Consider the following 18730-nt stretch of genomic DNA (forward strand, 5'->3'; position numbering starts at 1 on the left):
GAATTCTATTATTATTATTATTATTATTATTATTGTTTATTTCTATAGCACCATTAATTCCTTGGTGCTGTACATTATTATATTAATTCCATGGTGCTTTACATTTGGGGGTTACATACAATACACAGAATATACAGGTAGATACAATACTAACAATGACCGACTGGCACAGTGGGGTAGAGGGCCCTGCCCGCGAGGGCTTACAATCTATGGGGGAAGAGGGATAGAGACAGAAGGAGGGGGGGGAGACGGTTCAGATGGCGGTGTGGTGATGGTGTTATTGGAGGTTGTAGGCCTTTCTGAATAGGGGAGTCTTCAGGGCCTTTTTAAAGCCTGTGATTGTGGGAGTCAGTCTTATGTGTCTTGGTAGGCGGGGATGCATGGGAGAAATCTTGGAGACGGTTGTGTGAGGAGCGGATGAGAGTAGAGCGGAGTAGGAGGTCATTGGAGAATCTGAGGTTGCGTGTGTGCAGGTAGATTAGGTTGGAGATATATGGAGGCGACAGGTTGTGGATCGCTTTGTATGTCAATGTTAGTAGCTTGAACTCAATTCGCTGGGCTATGGGTAGCCAGTGGAGGGACTGGCAGAGGGGATCAGCCGATGAAGGTCGGGGGGAGAGGTGAATTAAGCGAGCAGCGCAGTTTAAGGTGGACCGGAGGGGGGCGAGGGTGTTAGCTGGGAGTCCATGGAGAAGTGTGTTGCAGTAATCTAGGCGGGAGATTATGAGGGCCTAGACGAGCATCTTAGTAGTTTCAGGGGTGAGGAAGGAGCGGATTCTGTGGATGTTCTTGAGTTGGAGGCGGCAGGAAGTGTTGAGGGTTTGAACGTGTGACTTGAAGGATAGGTCGGAGTCCAGGGTTCCCCCAAGGCATTGGTCCCGTGGGATATGGGTAATTGTGGTTCCATTAACTTTGATAGATGGGTCAAGTGGGGGGGCTATAAGGGTTGGGGCGAAGATGATGAACCCATATTGAATTTGAGAAAGCAGGAGGAGAGGAAGGAGGCTACAGCTGTTAAACAATCTGGAATTCTGGCCAGCAGGGAGGTAATGTCTGGTCCAGAGATGTAGATTTGGGTGTCATCGGCATAGCAGTGGTATTCAAAACCATGAGATTCTATTAGTTGGCCCAGGCCAAGGGTGTAGATGGAGAACATAAGGGGTAGTAGGACGGAGCCTTGGGGGACATCAACAAAGAGCGGGCGCGGTGAGGAGGTGGTGTGTGAGTGGGAGACGCTGAATGTGCGGTCGGTGAGGTATGAGGAGATCCAGGAAAGGGCCAGGTCTGTGATACCAAGGGATGAGAGAATTTTTAACAGGAGGGAGTGGTCAACTGTATCAAAGGCAGAGGTGAGGTCGAGGAGGAGGATAGAGTAATGGCACTTGGCTTTGGCAGTTAGAAGGTTGTTGGTGACTTTGGTTAGGGCAGTTTCTCTGGAGTGATGGGGTGTAAAGCCTGACTAGAGTCTCTCAAAGAGTAGGTTGGACGAGAGATAGGAGGAGAGTTCAGAGTGGACGTGTTGCTCAAGCAGTTATGAGGCATACGGAAGCAGTGAGATGGGGTGATAGTTGGCTGGAGAGGACGGGTCGAGGGACGGTTTCTTAAGTATAGGTGTGACTGTGGCGTGTTTGAAGGCAGAGGGGAAGGATCCATTGGCTAGGTATAGGTTCAAGAGATGGGTTAGGGCCAGAGTAATTACTTCAGTGAGTTTGGGGATGAGATGTGACTGGATTGGGTCAAGTGCACAGGAGGTGAGGTGGGATTTGGAGATTAGGAAGGAGATTTTTTCATCAGTGACGGTGGAGAAACAGGTCAAGGATGAGAAGCAGCGAGTAGTTGGGTAGAGGGGTTGTCGGGGGAGTAGGGTGAGACTGTCTCTGATGGTGTCGATTTTAGTTTTGAAGTAAGAGGCGAAGTTGTCAAAGCTGAGATAAGTGATGTCAGAGGGGGGCAGGAGGGAGTTGAAGGTGGTGAATAGCTGTTTGGGATTGTGAGATATGCAGTGTGGTGAAGTAGACCTGCTTTGTGGGAGCTTGTTGGAGCTTTGTAGATTGAATTCTTTCCCATTCTTGCTTGATGTACAACTTCACTTGCTTAACAGTCTGGGGTCTCCGTTGTTGTATCTTGCGTTTCATAATGCTCCACACATTTTAAATGAAGGACAGGTATGGACCGCAGGCAGGTCAGTCTAGTACCCGCACTCTTTTACTACGAAGCCACGCTGCAGTAACACGTGCAGAATGTGGCTTGGCATTATCTTGCTGTAATAAGAAGGGTCCTCTCTGAAATAGACGTTGCTTGGATGGCAGCATGTGTTGCTCCAAAACCTATATGTACCATTCGGCAATAATGGTGTCTTCACAGATGTGCAAGTTACCAATGACATGGGCACTAACACCCCCCATACTATTAGAGATGTATAGACACTTTTACGCCCTGCATCAGTCTATCTCAGATGTGTTCAGGCCCAGAGAAGCTGTCAGTGTTTCTGGGTGTTATTAATATACGGCTTTCACTTTGCTTGGTAGAGCTTTAACTTGCACTTGTAGATCTAGTGACGAACTGTGTTCTCTGACAATGGTTTTCTGAAGTGTTTCTGATCCTATGTAATGGTAATATCTGTTACAGAATGATGTCGAAGGTCTCAGGCATTCAGTGTTGGTTTTCAGCCATGCCGCTTACTTGCAGAGATTTGTCAAGATTCTCTGAATCTTTTGATGATTTTATGGACTGTAAGATGATGAAATCCCTAAATTCCTTGCAACAACAGGCTGGGACCAAAATCTTCAGAAGGTTTGGCAAGGAGAAGCGCTCACCCAATTGGATAACGATATGTTTATTAAGGCACAACGCGTTTCAGGCACTTAGGTCCTTTATCAAGTGCATTAAATCACCTTAAAAATAAGTACAACATAATAACATACAGACAAAAGGAACATCATCTAAAATTTAAGCAGTAGACAACAATTAAGCTGGTCAACAATGTAAAAATCACACAGTTTTTTTGCACAAAAAACATTTTGTATATATCTTATAAAAACCCTAAATCACAATATAAAATATAAAATTATAAAACTGTAATAAGTTGCCACATGAAAAAAAAAAAAAAAAAAAACTTGCATGGCATTAATAATAATGCTAAAATAATAATATATGATTAGGAGGTAATCCCCACAAGTTCCTATAGGACGTGAAGGTCCACAGGATTAAAGAATTAGGTCCAACCAATAATAAATATACACTATGAAACTGCTCTACAAATAAAATCATAGGTCCATGATTAGAAAGAAGATCGCTTACCTTCCCAGAGCAGCTGGGAGTCCTAGTGGCTCAGAGTTCAGGCTCAATGATTTAGCAGCCCGAGAAACGGAAGCCACATCACGCGGCAAGACATACAGCTCGCTACACGTGTAAAGACACGGCGGCATCCGGATGAGAACATCGCGCATGCGTGAGATTCCCGAGCTGCGCATGCTCAGTTAGACTCACTCTGGGCCGTAACAGCCATGCAAGATTTTTTTTTTTTATTCATATAAAATATGTGGCAACATATTACAGTTTTTTATATTGTGATTTAGGGTTTTTATAAGATACTAGAGGGAGGACCCGGCTTCGCACGGGTATATTACATTTTATGTTTGTGTAATGGCCCCATAAGAATTGTCCAGTTTTGCACTGATGTATTTTGTATGTGCTTTGTGTTTATGTCCATAAGCGTCATGTGATTATGTGTATCTCATTTTGGATATCAGTGAAAAACCTGTGATCAGTTGTTAAGCATACCTGGAGAAAAGCTGTATCTAATCCTTCCCCGTATAGTACTGTGTTTAGATGCAAGTATTCAATCCTTGTTGATGTGGTACTGTGTGCAGATGCGTGTATCTAATCCTCCGGTGTGTGGTACTGTGTGTATCTAATCCTCCCTCGTGTGGCATTGTGTGAAGAGGCACGTATCTAATCCTCCGGTAAGTGAAACTGTGTGCAGACGTGCATATCTAATCTTATGGCATGTGGTACTATGTGCAGACGCGCGTATCTAATCCTCTGGAGTGTGGTACTGTGTGCAGACAGGTGTATCTAATCCTCTGGCGTGAGGTGCTGTGTGCAGATGCGCGTATCTAATCCTCCCCCGTGTGGTACTGTGTGCTGAGCCGCGTATCTAATTATCTGACATGTGGTACTGTGTGCAGAGGCATGTATCTAATGCCTCCAAAGTGTGGTACTGTGTTCAGACGCACGTATCTAATCCTCCCCTGTGTGGTATTGTGCGAAGAGGCGCGTATCTAATCCTATGGCGTGTGGAACTGTGTGTAGACGTGCGTATCTAATCCTACAGCATGTGGTACTGTATGCAGACGCGTGTATCTAATCCTATGGCGTGTACAACTGTGTGAAGATGTGTGTATCTAATCGTCTGGCATGTGGAACTGTAAGCAGACGTGCTTATCTAATCCTCTGGTGTGTGGAACTGTGTGCAGATTCGCGTGTCTAATCCTCCCCTGTGTGGTATTGTGTGATGAGGCATGTATCTAATCCTACGGCGTTTGGAACTGTGTGTAGACGCGCGTATCTAATCCTACACCATGTGGTACTGTGTGCAGACGCGCGTATCTAATCCTCTGGCGTGTGGTACTGTGTGCAGATGTGCATATCTAATTTTCCCCTGTGTGGTACTGTGTGCTGAGACGCGTATCTAATTCTCTGGCTTGTGGTACTGTGTGCAGAGGCATGTATCTGCCTCCAAAGTGTGGTACTGTATGCAGACACACGTATCTAATCCTCCCCTGTGTGGTATTGTGTGAAGAGGTGCATATCTAATCCTACGGCTAGTGGAACTGTGTGTAGATGCGCGTATCTAATCCTCCGGCGTGTGGTACTGTGTGCAGACACGCGTATCTAATCCTCCCTGTGTGGTACTGTGGGCTGAGACGCGTATCTAATTCTCTGGCTTGTGGTACTGTGTGCAGAGGCATGTATCTAATCCCTCAAAATGTGGTACTGTATGCAGAAACACGTATCTAATCCTCCCGTGTGGTATTGTGTGAAGAGGCACGTATCTAATCCTGCGGCGTGTGGAACTGTGTGTAGACTCGTGTATCTAATCCTACGGCATGTGGTACTGTGTGCAGATGCCTGTATCTAATCCTCTGGCGTGTGGTACTGTGTGCAGATGCGCATATCTAATCCTCTGGCATGTGGTACTGTGTGCAGATGCGCGTATCTAATCCTCCCCCGTGTGGTACTGTGTGCTGAGACGTGTATGTAATTCTCTGGCTTGTGGTACTGTGTGCAGAGGCATGTATCTAATCCTCCAAAGTGTGGTACTGTGTTCAGACACACGTATCTAATCCTCCCCTGTGTGGTATTGTGTGAAGAGGTGCATATCTAATCCTATGGCATGTGGAACTGTGTGTAGATGTGCATATCTTATGCTCTGGTGTGTGGAACTGTGTGCAGATGCGTGTATCTAATCCTTCGGCATGTGGAACTGTGTGCAGAACCGTGTATTTAATCATCTGGTTTGTGGGACTGTGTGCAGACGCGTGTATCTAATCCTCTGGCGTGTGATACTGTGTGCTGATCTGTGTATCTAATCCTCTGATGTGTGTATCTCAGTTTGAATATCAGTGTTGTGTTGTGTATGTGGAGTGACCGTGTGTATTGCAGTTGGAATATGAGTGAAAGACTTGCAGGTTTGTATTGGGTAAGGGGGGGGGGCATTGTGTTTGGAATGCTGTATCTCAGCAACGGTACGTCCGAGCAAGTTGGACTCTCGCCTTCCCGGATAACTGAAGTATCTCTGTACCAAATTTGGTGAAGATCGGTCCAGTTGTTTGGTTCGCAATAGAGAACAGACAGACAGAGACAGACAGACAGACGGACGGACAGACAGACAGAAATTCATTTTTATAATACTAGAGGGAGGACCCGGCTTCGCACGGGTATATTACATTTTATGTTTGTGTAGTGGCCGCATAAGAATTGTCCAATTTTGCACTGGTGTATTTTGTATGTGGTTTGTGTGTATGTCCATAAGCGTCATGTGATTATGTGTATCTCATTTTGAATGTCAGTGAAAAACCTGTGATCAGTTGTTATGGATACCTGGAGTAAAGCTGTATCTAGTCCTTCCCCGTGTAATACTGTGTTTAGATGCAAGTATCCAATCCTTGTTGGTGTGGTACTTTGTGCAGATGCACATATCTAATCCTCCCCGTGTGGTATTGTGTGAAGAGGTGCATATCTAATCCTCCAGTAAGTGAAACTGTGTGCAGACGCGTGTATCTAATGACTCTGGCGTGTGGTACTGTGTGCAGATGCGCGTATCTAATCTTCCCCCATGTGGAACTGTGTGCTGAAACGCGTATCTAATTCTCTGGCATGTGGTACTGTGTGCAGAGGCCTGTATCTAATCCTCCAAAGTGTGGTACTGTGTTCAGATGCATGTATCTAATCCTCCCCTGTGTGGTATTGTGTGAAGAGGCACGTATCTAATCCTACGGCGTGTGGAACTGTGTGTAGACGCGTGTATCTAATCCTCCAGCATGTGGTACTGTATGCAGACGAGTGTATCTAATCCTATGGCATGTACAACTGTGTGAAGATGCGTGTATTTATTCCTCTGGCGTGTGGATCTGTAAGCAGATGCACGTATCTAATCCTACGGCATGTGGTACTATGTGCAGACATGCTTATCCAATCCTCTGGCATGTGGTATTGTGTGCAGACGCATGTATTCAATCCCCCGGTGTATGGTACTGTGTGCAGACGCGCGTATCTAATCCTCCGGCGTGTGAAACTGTGTGCAGACGCACGTATCTAATACTACGGCATGTGGTACAGTGTGCAGACGTGCGTTTCTAATCCTCCGGCGTATGGAACTGTGTGCAGATGTGCATATCCAATCCTCTGGCGTGTGGTACTGTGTGCAGATGCGCATATCTAATCCTTCCCCGTGTGATACTGGGTGTAGAAATGCGTATCTAATCCTCTGGCAGTGGTACTATGTGAAGACATGCGTATCTAATCCTCCAGCATGTTGAACTGTGTGCAGATGTGCGTATCTAATCCTCCCCTGTGTGGTATTGTGTGAAGAGGCGCGTATCTAATCCTACGGCATGTGGAACTGTGTGTAGACGTGGGTATCTAATCCTACGGAATTTGGTACTGTGTGCAGACGCGCATATTTAATCCTCCCCTGTGTGGTATTGTGTGAAGAGGCGCGTATCTAATCCTACGGCGTGTGGAACTGTGTGTAGACGCACGTATCTAATCCTACGGCATGTGGTACTGTGTGTAGACGCGCGTATCTAATCCTACGGCATGTGGTACTGTGTGCAGACGTGTGTATCTAATCCTATGGTGTGAACAACTGTGTGAAGACACGTGTATCTAATCCTCCCCTGTGTGGTATTGTGTGAAGAGGCGCGTATCTAATCCTACGGCGTGTGGAACTGTGTGTAGATACGCGTATCCAATCCCCCGGCATGTGGTACTGTGTGCAGACGCGCGTATCTAATCCTATGGCATGTGGTACTGTGTGTAGATGCACATATCTAATCCTCCCCCGTGTGGTACTGTGTGCAGATGCGCATATCTAATCCTCCCCTGTGTGATACTGTGTGCTGAGACGCGTATCTAATTCTCTGGCTTGTGGTACTGTGTGCAGAGGCATGTATCTAATCCTCCAAAGTGTGATACTGTGTGCACCCACGTATCTAATCCTCCCCTGTGTGGTATTGTGTGAAGAGGCGCGTATCTAATCCTTCGGCGTGTGGAACTATGTGTAGACGCGTGTATCTAATCCTACTGTATGTGGTACTGTGTGCAGACATGTGTATCTAATCCTATGGCGTGTACAACTGTGTGCAGACGCGCGTATCTAATCCTCTGGAGTGTGGAACTGTGTGTAGACGCGTGTATCTAATCCTAAGGCATGTGGAACTGTGTGCAGACGCATGTATCAAATCCTTCAGTGTGTGGAACTGTGCAGAAGTGCGTATTTAATCCTCTGGTATGTGGGACTGTGTGCAGACCCGTGTATCTAATTCTACAGCATGTGGTACTGTGTGCAGACGCGTGTATCTAATCCTATGGCGTGTACAACTGTGTGAAGACACGTGTATCTAATCCTCCTCTGTGTGGTATTGTGTGAGGAGGCGCATATCTAATCCTACGGCGTGTGGAACTGTGTGTAGACACACGTATCCAATCCCCCGGCATGTGGTACTGTGTGCAGACGCGCGTATCTAATCCTATGGCATGTGGTACTTTGTGTAGACGCGCGTATCTAATCCTATGGCATGTGGTACTTTGTGTAGACGCGTGTATCTAATCCTACGGCATGTGGTACTCTGTGCAGACACGTGTACCTAATCCTATGGTGTGTACAAATGTGTGCAGATGCGTGTATCTAATCCTCTCGAGTGTGGGCCTGTGTGTAGACGCCTGTATCTAATCCTTTGGCATGTGGAACCGTGTGCAGATACACGTATCTAATCCTTCAGTGTGTGGAACTGTGTGCAGAAGTGCGTATTTAATCCTCTGTTGTGTGGGACTGTGTGCAGACCCGTGTATCTAATCCTCTGGCGTGTGATACTGTGTGCTGATTTGTGTATCTAATCCTCTGATGCGTGTATCTCAGTTTGGATATCAGTGTTGTATTGTGCATGTGGAGTGACCGTGTGTATTGCAGTTGGAATATGCAGGTTTGTATTGGCTAAGGGGGGGGGCACTGTGTTTGGAATGCTGTATCTCAGCAACGGTACGTCCGAGCGAGTTGGAGTCTCGTCTTAAACCTTCCCGGATATCTGAAGTATCTCTGTACCAAATTTGGTGAAGATCGGTCCAGTCGTTTGGTTCGCATTAGAGAACAGACAGACAGACAGAAATTCATTTTTATAGTATAGGGAAGTAGTGAGGCATACATATGTTTCGTCAAACGCCCCTTTTTTGAGGTTTGACAGGTGCCACGCCCCTAACCACGCCCTAACCACACCCCTTTGGGCCATTCAACACGCCCAGTTACGCCCCTTTTCTTTGTCTACGGACGGGTTTCCCCGCCCAACCACGCCCCTAGCCCGCCTACTGGGTGAGTCTGGACAAGCCCCTTTTCACCCCTCCCTTTGGAATGCGCACATTCCTGAGGTTGAGGAATGCGAGGCGATCAAGAATGTTAATTTGATACAGGTTTGATAAGGTTTTATTGATAAGGTTTTATATCGATCGAGGTTGAGGAATGCGATCAAGAATGTTAATTGATACGTGTTTGATAAGGTTTTATATCTAGATGCGTCGTTATAGGCTTATGGAATGAGAATGATATTGATTGTGATCATGAATGTTAATTTGATAGGACCCTGAGATCAAGAATGTTAATTTGATACGTCCCTGAGAATGTGCGACGCTTTTATAGAAAGCTGTGTTGTTATAGGTCGCCGGAATGAGAATGATATTGACTGAGAGGAGTATACAGCGACAAGGGGTGTATACGGATTAAACACAGTAAAACAGGCAAAGTTTCAATAACTTTATTCAACAAATCCGAGGTACATTATATAATAACATCTACAGGCTGCATAAAGACTTAATAAAGTAATATCAAGCGCTAATACATCGCACCAAACAATGAATCATTGTATCATCCAAAATATTAGCTAAAGCAGCCTACATAATACTATCTCACAGCCCTGATAGCACGCTACTGTTGTATTTACATTCCTCCGCCCGCAGGGTCGTATCAAATTAACATTCATGATCACAATCAATATCATTCTCATTCAATAAGCCTATAACGACGCATCTAGATATAAAACCTTATCAAACCTGTATCAATTAACATTCTTGATCACAATCAAGTAAAACACATTTCTTCTTGGAAGCCTTTGAGGATGCTACGCGGGAGCCTTATGGGCACCTGCTGGTAGATTTAAGGGCTACCACCCCCGACCACCTCCGTTTAAGGTCGGGGTTCTTACCACCGGCACTGCCGGCTGTGTATATTCTGAAGAAAAATACTTTTAAAAAGTGAGATTTAGACGGTTAAGCGCATTCTAGGCCGACTACGTAGTAGCGGCGAGATATCGGAGAGATTACGCCGTAATTGGGCTCTCTTAAAAACGCTTGTAAAAGCGACGCCTTCTGTCAGGAAGTCTATTTTGCGTCATGCTAGCGATGATTTAATAGCGACCATAGGCGAAATCGCCTTAAACATCTTAAAAGGTCGAATTCCGTTAAAGGAACGACAGAGAAAGGTTCTAAAGAAGTGGCGAAAAGCTATAAGGAAGCTTTGTGATAAATCAGTCTCCATAAAGAAAAAGAAGCGCTTAGTGAATGAGACGGGCGGATTCATAGGTTCGCTATTGGGATGTGCAATTCTGTTAATAACGAGCTTACTTTTTAACAAACAATGAATCATGCTGAGAAAATGGACTTGGTGCCCAAACACGAACTCAACAGAATAAGTCAAGTCTTTACACCGCCGCCCGATGTAAGACAGAGCGTAATACAAAGGCTGGATACTGAAATTAGCGATATTTTACGCAGCTCTGACTTAGCGGATGATGTGAAAATTAAAAGGTACACGGATGTAATGCAAAGGTACTTGGTTCTTGCTAAGCAGAGCGCTAAAGAGAGCGCTACTTTACACCTTGTTAATCGTTCTGAGCCTGATCATCAGCAATTGTCAAATACAACCGCTAATAAAAGCGATCCGATTCATGAGATTGTAACCCATGTTAACCCCCGTTTTAAGAAGAATGCTGAACTTTTGTTAAGTAGGATGCTGCAGAGTGGTGAGATTGCTACCTGGAATGATAAAGGTGAATTTATTTACAAGGGCGACGTTGTTCCGGGCTCTAACATGTTGGACCTTGTACGCAACGCTACGCAGAGCCATAGACTCTCGAGAAACAAAGCCCCTCCTGGATGGGATGCGTTTATGCTGGCCATGGCGGACATAAATATTCCTTCTACTGTTGTAGGTAATTCATCTACGAGAGAAATTCTGGACGGTTTAAAAACTAACCTGACTGACTCTCCTGTAAATGTCACCCCTAAGCGCCATCTCCTGGTCAAACCCTCCTCAGCTATTGGTGTTACAAAAGCCAGCTTATTTCCCAAACAGCGTGTTCCTTCCATATTACAAGCTTCTTGGTTAAGCTTGTAAATTGTAAATACTATTCGTGTGTATATAATAATGTGAATAAAGTTATTGAAACATTGATGTTATTATATAATGTACCTCGGATTTGTTGAATAAAGTTATTGAAACTTTGCCTGTTTTACTGTGTTTAATCCGTATACACCCCTTGTCGCTGTATACTCCTCTCAGTCAATATCATTCTCATTCCGGCGACCTATAACAACACAGCTTTCTATAAAAGCGTCGCACATTCTCAGGGACGTATCAAATTAACATTCTTGATCTCAGGGTCGTATCAAATTAACATTCATGATCACAATCAATATCATTCTCATTCAATAAGCCTATAACGACGCATCTAGATATAAAACCTTATCAAACACGTATCAATTAACATTCTTGATCGCATTCCTCAACCTCGATCGATATAAAACCTTATCAATAAAACCTTATCAAACCTGTATCAAATTAACATTCTTGATCGCCTCGCATTCCTCAACCTCAGGAATGTGCGCATTCCGAAGGGAGGGGTGAAAAGGGGCTTGACCAGACTCACCCAGTAGGTGGGCTAGGGGTGTGGTTGGGCGGGGAAACCCATCCATAGACAAAGAAAAGGGGCGTAACTGGGCGTGTTGAATGGCCCAAAAGGGGTGTGGTTAGGGCGTGGTTAGGGGTGTGGCACCTGTCAAACCGCAAAAAAGGGGCATTTGACGAAACATATGTATGCCTCACTACTCATCAGGACTATGTGATTTGACTCTTGTGAGGGTAGAGATGTTCTGCATAGTACAGGATAGTGCGGTGTTATAGAGACGGAGGAAGTCACTGAGAAAGAGAGGAAAAAATGTGTGAGCAAGAACGGACATGGGGGAGCATTATATGAGCGCAAAGAGGGAAACCTAGAGGGACATTATATGATTTCTGAGAGGAGGACCTGTGGGTGCATGATATGAGATATAGCTATAATAGACTTTATTTCCTTAGATCAGTATACATGATTCCCTAATAAATAAATAAATAAAAAACTGGAAAATCAGTCCCAAGAAGCGACAGCTGAATGTAATTGAGTTGCCATTATAGGAATCCCAGATGAAAATAACCTCCGTCCATTATGTAACGGCAAACACATTACAGATCGGCCTTAATCAGAGATCTAAATAACATTACATTTAAATAAACAATTTAACTTAAAAAACCCCCCCAAAACTGTGAAACTAAGTTCCATGTTAATACGTAGACGACTCAATGACTTCAAGTTGAAAATCCACTTACATCCGCTTCTCTCCTGTGTGACTTCTTAGATGTCTGACAAGATGTGATTTCTGAGCAAAACATTTCCCACATTCTGGGCATGTATATGGCTTCTCCCCTGTGTGAATCTTTTGATGTTCAACAAGATTTGATTTCTGAGAAAAACATTTCCCACATTCTGGGCATGAATATGGCTTCTCCCCTGTGTGAATCTTTTGATGCTTAACAAGGTTGGATTTAGACAATAAACATTTCCCACATTCTGGACATGTATATGGCTTCTCCCCCGTGTGAATCTTTTGATGTACAACAAGACAATATTTCTGAGAAAAATATTTTCCACATTCTGGGCATGTATATGGCTTCTCCCCTGTATGAAACTTTTGATGCGTAACAAGGTTGGATTTAGAGATAAAACATTTCCCACATTCTGGGCATGTATATGGCTTCTCCCCTGTGTGAATCTTTTGATGTTCAACAAGATTTGATTTCTTAGCAAAACATTTCCCACATTCTGGGCATGAATATGGCTTCTCCCCTGTGTGAATCTTTTGATGCATAACAAGAGTTGATTTCTGAGCAAAACATTTCCCACATTCTGAGCATGAAAATGGCTTCTCCCCTGTGTGAATCTTTTGGTGCTCAACAAGGTTGTATTTAGAAAAGAAACATTTCCCACATTCTGGGCATGAATATGGCTTCTCCCCTGTGTGAATCTTTTGATGTTCAACAAGGTTGTATTTAGAAAAGAAACATTTCCCACATTCTGAGCATGAAAATGGCTTCTCCCCTGTGTGAATCTTTTGATGCTTAACAACTTTGGATTTAGAGATAAAACATTTCCCACATTCCGGGCATGAATGTGGCTTCTCCCCTGTGTGAATCTTTTGATGTTCAACAAGATCGGATTTAGAGATAAAACATTTCCCACATTCTGGGCATGAATGTGGCTTCTCCCCTGTGTGAATCTTTTGATGTTCAACAAGACTTGATTTCTGAGCAAAACATTTCCCACATTCTGGGCATGAATATGGCTTCTCCCCTGTGTGAATCTTTTGATGCTTAACAACTTTGGATTTAGAGATAAAACATTTCCCACATTCTGGGCATGAATGTGGCTTCTCCCCTGTGTGAATCTTTTGATGTTCAACAAGACTTGATTTCTGAGCAAAACATTTCCCACATTCTGGGCATGAATATGGCTTCTCCCCTGTGTGAATCTTTTGATGCTTAACAAGAGTTGATTTCTGAGCAAAACATTTCCCACATTCTGAGCATGAATATGGCTTCTCGCCTATGTGAATCTTTTGATGCTTAACAAGATCGGATTTAGAGATAAAACATTTCCCACAATCTGGGCATGAATATGGCTTCTTTGTTGTGTGAGTTTTCTGATGTATGATGCCCCTTCTGCATCTTTTATTTTGCTTAACAGACTTTGATAAATTAGAAGAGAGATCTTTCTCCTGGAGGTCTGAGGGTATATCTGGGGTAATGGACTGTTCTTTATATGGATCATGTGTGATACCATGATCCTCTGCTTTATAATCTGTAGATATCAGATGTCCCTTTGAGCTCCTGGTATAGTCATCTGACAAGAAGAAAACTGATATTACTATTATTGAATAACATAACCTTATAAGTATATTCCTAACTGAGCTGTCGCTGCCTGAGACGCTTCAGACCGTGTGAAGAAGTGAAGTCAGTGGCACAGGCAGCAAACGACGGTAGTGCGGCCTACTTCATTAGTATTCACTGTGCTGAGACGGAGGTCAGTGATAGTGAATAGTAATGAAGCGGGGCAGGAGACGTCACCACTGCTCTAGGTCACTGTAGAGGTGAACACAATCCACGGCTGCTTAAATATGGTCACTTATGTGGAATAATACTGTAGGATGCCAAAAATCTTACTGTATTGCACCCCATACCCACAATAAAATCCAAACCACATCTGCTGGATTTCCCAGCCTGAACTCACCGCGGATCTGCTGTCCCATACAGTATGTAGTAGGGTCTGTGGAGTCACAAGGAAGCAGGGACTCCTAGCGTCATAGATCACTAAGATACGGGGAGTCCTGGTGTGTGGACAGAGTTCAGGCTGGGAAATGTGACTGATATACAGACCAGATTTTCTAGTCCAGATTCCATAGTGTGATTGGGGTCTATGGTAAAGTTTACACAGTGACATTTGTAGAAGCTGCTTCAGGAATTCAGAAGAAGAATTTTTCCGCTTTACCAAATCAGCTCCCGAATCTCCATCAGATTCCTTACTGGCCAGGCAGGATTTTCCACCTCCCATTTATTTCCATAGAGCTCTGAGGTGGAATCTGCCTGAAGATCGAGCAGGAGGATTATTTTTCCGCTACCTGAAATAATCTGCTATATAATTCTGGTAAATTATTTCCCTTCACGAGGACTGACAGCCGGTGAGGAAGAAATTTGCCTCGTTCACATCGATGTCAAGTCCATATTCCTGCTGTCCGTTCTATTCTATACATTACCCCCTATAGCGGTATCACATTTATATTCATGTATTATTAGTATTTTACCTGAATCGGGGAACAACAAATAGTCTAAACAATGTCTGAATAGAATCAGTGACCCTTCTGTGCTTTATATAGTGGTGACTCCTCACCTGGGCGGGTCCCTGTAGGAATGTCCTCCTCACACTCCTCATCACCACTCACATAGGGCTCTTCCTTTATTCTCATAGATATAGCATTCATGTCGCTCACATCTTTATCCTGATGGAAAATCTGTGAAACAAATAATGTAAAAGTCACCGGACAAATGGGGAAGTCACAGAGAATGTTCTAGATCATTAATCCGCATGAAGATGAAAGATGTCCTGACAGTAGCTGCAGGTCTGTGAGAAGCCGGATAAACATATTAGATGGCGGCTCAATGACACCGCCCATGTATATAACCATATAATACTGCTGGACACAACAAGACTGACCACAAGGACTTCACAGCCCGTCTACACATCATAGGGAATATCTCCATCTACCTGATCATCCTGTGGAAGAAGAGGACTGGGACATCTCTCCGGTGTTGTCCTCTTACTGGATCTACCTGTAGGAAACACAGACAGGGACTGAATTCATTCTGTATATACAAATAATGGAAGTCCATGTGTATATAGTCATGTCTATTACCTGCTGATGTGAGGGGCTGGTGGTCCTCCATCATCACCTCCTTGTACAGATCCTTGTGTCCTTCTAAATACTCCCACTCCTCCATGGAGAAATAGATAGCGACATCCTGACACCTTATAGGAACCTGACAACACAATGATACAGTCATCACCCCGACCCCTCCAGTTACTGTATAATGTCCCAGCATTCCCAGCAGTGTCACCTCTCCAGTCAGCAGCTCCAGCATCTTCTTGGTGAGTTCTAGGATCTTCTGTCCATTGATCTCCTCCTGTATCAGGGGGTGAGGTGGAGGCCCCGGGATTGGGCTCAGGGTTCCTCCATATCCCTCATACACAGGAGCCTGACAGCGCCCACTAGAGGTCTTCTTCACTACTGTGTAATCCTGGTTATGGGGAGACACATTAATAAATCTCACTACATACATGTCCAGAGTCCATCACCTCTCCAGTCATATCATCTGTTATTACTATAAATAAGAATGATGTAATGATGACATCATCAGAATCTCTCACCTCTCCAGTAAGCTGGTAGATGATCTCTAGGGTGAGATTTAATAGACTTTCCGCCATCTTGTTCCTGTCTCTTTCCATCCTTGATGGATCAATCAGGAATATTCTCTTATATAGAAGATACTGAGAGGATTCTATATTGTAGGAACCTGAATGGAGAGAAGATGAGACAATGTAATCACTACACGGAATCCCATGGAATAAATAGAAGAGTTGAGTCCCATTATTATCACCACCTCCTACTTCTGACGTCGGCAGCGTGTAGCTCAGGAAGGGAGTGACTTGTTGCGGGCCGGCTTGGTGGGTATATAAGGTGTGTGATAGGCTGAACAGAATTTCATTGTTGTCTCGGGTAAAGGGGGCAATTTATTAGAGTTGCACAAGGGATGATTATTGGCTGTCGGGCCAAGGGTGACAGTATTTCTCCAACAACAGAGGTTGTGAACTGTTCGCGTGCTGCTTTGGTGAAAGTGTATTGAGAGTGGAGAAATGGCACCATTAGGAATAACCAAAAAGGAAACTGTGGAGAATCACGTGCCATTGATGTGAAAGTTGAACCTCGCTATGAAGGTGTGCGAGTACAGATTTACACCCTACAGTGGAGCAGCTCAGCGTGAAAATGAATCGGGGCTCCCAGATGTGTCTAAAATAACAGTTCAGTGAACCCTAATGTGTATTGAGTTTTGATTGTTCCTATGCTCAAAAAAAGGCTTCACTTTACACGGCCATATTGGAATTGGACCACCACTGATTGGCTAAGGGTTGCCTTCTCTGAGGAGTCCTGTTTTCTGCTTCATGGAATGGACGTCGGCAAGTCAGATCAAACATCAGAGAACAAACACCTGCAACCAGTGCTGGAAGAAGACAAGCTGGTGACGGTAGTGTTATAGTCTGGGGAATTTTTTCACACCGTTCTCTGGGCCCGCTCATCTATATGGAAGGAAATCTGAACAAATTTGGGTATGAATCCATCCTTGCAGATCACGTACACCCATACATGCTTTTTGTCTTCTCTCAAGTGGAATCCTCCTGCAAAATAACATCTTGAAATGCCCAACAGTGGTTGGAAGAGAATGATCAAGACGTCCCAGTACTTTCATGACTTCCTTATTTTCTAGACTTGTACCTGACTGAGCATCTGTTGGGCCATCTTGTCCGTTGTGTTCATTCTATGAATCCTCCCCGTGCACCCTCCAGTAAATGTGGGGTGCACTGCAGTCAGCATGGCTCCAGATACCTGAGACAGCCTACCGGTCACTCACAGTCCATCAATCTGCTGTCTGGGCTTCACACGGCAGTTACTCTAGCTGTCTACAATTGCCGTCGTACTACTCCTCCCAGCAGGCTCCATCCCCTGCACCAATATTTCAAGACCTGCAACAACCTTGGCAACGAGATGTCTGCTGAAACCTCTCACCGCAACATTTCATCGTAAACTACTTCCATACTGCTGGCTATTTCCCTTTGGAATTTCAGTTTCTGTAATTGGAAGACGCTCTACAGCGAGATGGTCATCATATATGTCATGGCTATGTGAGGATCTTCACATTGGATACTTACCCGACTTCAGCGCTCGCGACCGAATCTCTCGGCTTACATCCTCCACCGTGACCTAAACTATACATACACCTAATGCTCAAAGAGCGACACACCGGCTTCATAAAACTCCAGCAGAAGACACCGGAAATTCTTATATTCTACATAATGTCACCTATTCTGAGGTTTACTACCGCCTGTCCCTCTTTGTTTTTTCTCAGCCTATGTCATACAAGGTGTGAGGTGACAGAGGTGGATTCATGCCATGAAGTGACCCTGCACGCCATGAAGTGATCTAATTCTAGTAATCTCTTAGTCCGGGTTCACACGGAGTTACGTGCCGCGAGATTTGGCACGTAGACGCCGCGTGACCCTTTGCGTGCCGTACACGCTCCCATTCATTTCAATGGGAGCGGGGAGCGTATGCGCCGCGCTAGTTTGCGGCCGTGAATAAATGCACGGCCGCAAACTAGCGCGGCGCATACGCTCCCCGCTCCCATTGAAATGAATGGGAGCGTGTACGGCACGCAAAGGGTCACGCGGCGTCTACGTGCCAAATCTCGCGGCACGTAACTCCGTGTGAACCCGGCCTAAGGATCAGCCACTTCCTTTACTTAGACTAATAGTGGCTTCTGGTTTTGCACTTCTACTGATGTACCGGATTCCTTTTCATGTTGTTACCCCAATTTTTATTGTATACCCCCATATCGCCTCCGCACATGTACTAGCTTCATTTATGGTAAATCCATTTATCCATTTATGACCCAGTCGACCCCATTGCCATCTATCATACCAACCTCATCCCCTACCAGCTTTACCCAACACTTAGATATCACAGCTGCTGCTAAGACGAGACGTCCCCTCCCCCCTCAGACAGTGTCTTCGATTTACAGGGAGATTCACTGTATACTACTCGGCTCTACTACGAAGTTTGGGGTCCATTAGTGTCCATGTAGTGCAGATACATATGGAGCTACGGAGGAGGAGAGAGCAGAGCTCTGGCAGTGTTTAGTGGAGAGGGAGTGTGGTAACCAGGGGTAATACTGTTTAGGCTGGCTGGGTATGTAATGTCACGTGGCACAATATATGCAGCCCTAGCGTTTCTGGTGTCCCACAGCCCTAGATTCTTCCAG

The 18730-nt window shown here is 44.7% G+C and overlaps 1 protein-coding gene across 1 annotated transcript in view; it reads right to left on the reverse strand.

Moving 5' to 3' along the window:
• The window catches only part of LOC142191151 (uncharacterized), a 1229165-nt gene that overhangs the window by 1127563 nt on the left and 82872 nt on the right, over positions 1 to 18730 (reverse strand). The window contains 6 exon segments of the mRNA XM_075262334.1: positions 12570 to 13985; positions 15030 to 15150; positions 15381 to 15469; positions 15553 to 15676; positions 15755 to 15934; positions 16065 to 16143. Coding sequence (XP_075118435.1) covers positions 12570 to 13985; positions 15030 to 15150; positions 15381 to 15469; positions 15553 to 15676; positions 15755 to 15934; positions 16065 to 16143 — 2009 coding nt within the window.

The sequence above is a fragment of the Leptodactylus fuscus genome, chromosome 1, assembly GCF_031893055.1.
Source record: "Leptodactylus fuscus isolate aLepFus1 chromosome 1, aLepFus1.hap2, whole genome shotgun sequence".
Lineage (NCBI taxonomy): Eukaryota > Metazoa > Chordata > Amphibia > Anura > Leptodactylidae > Leptodactylus > Leptodactylus fuscus.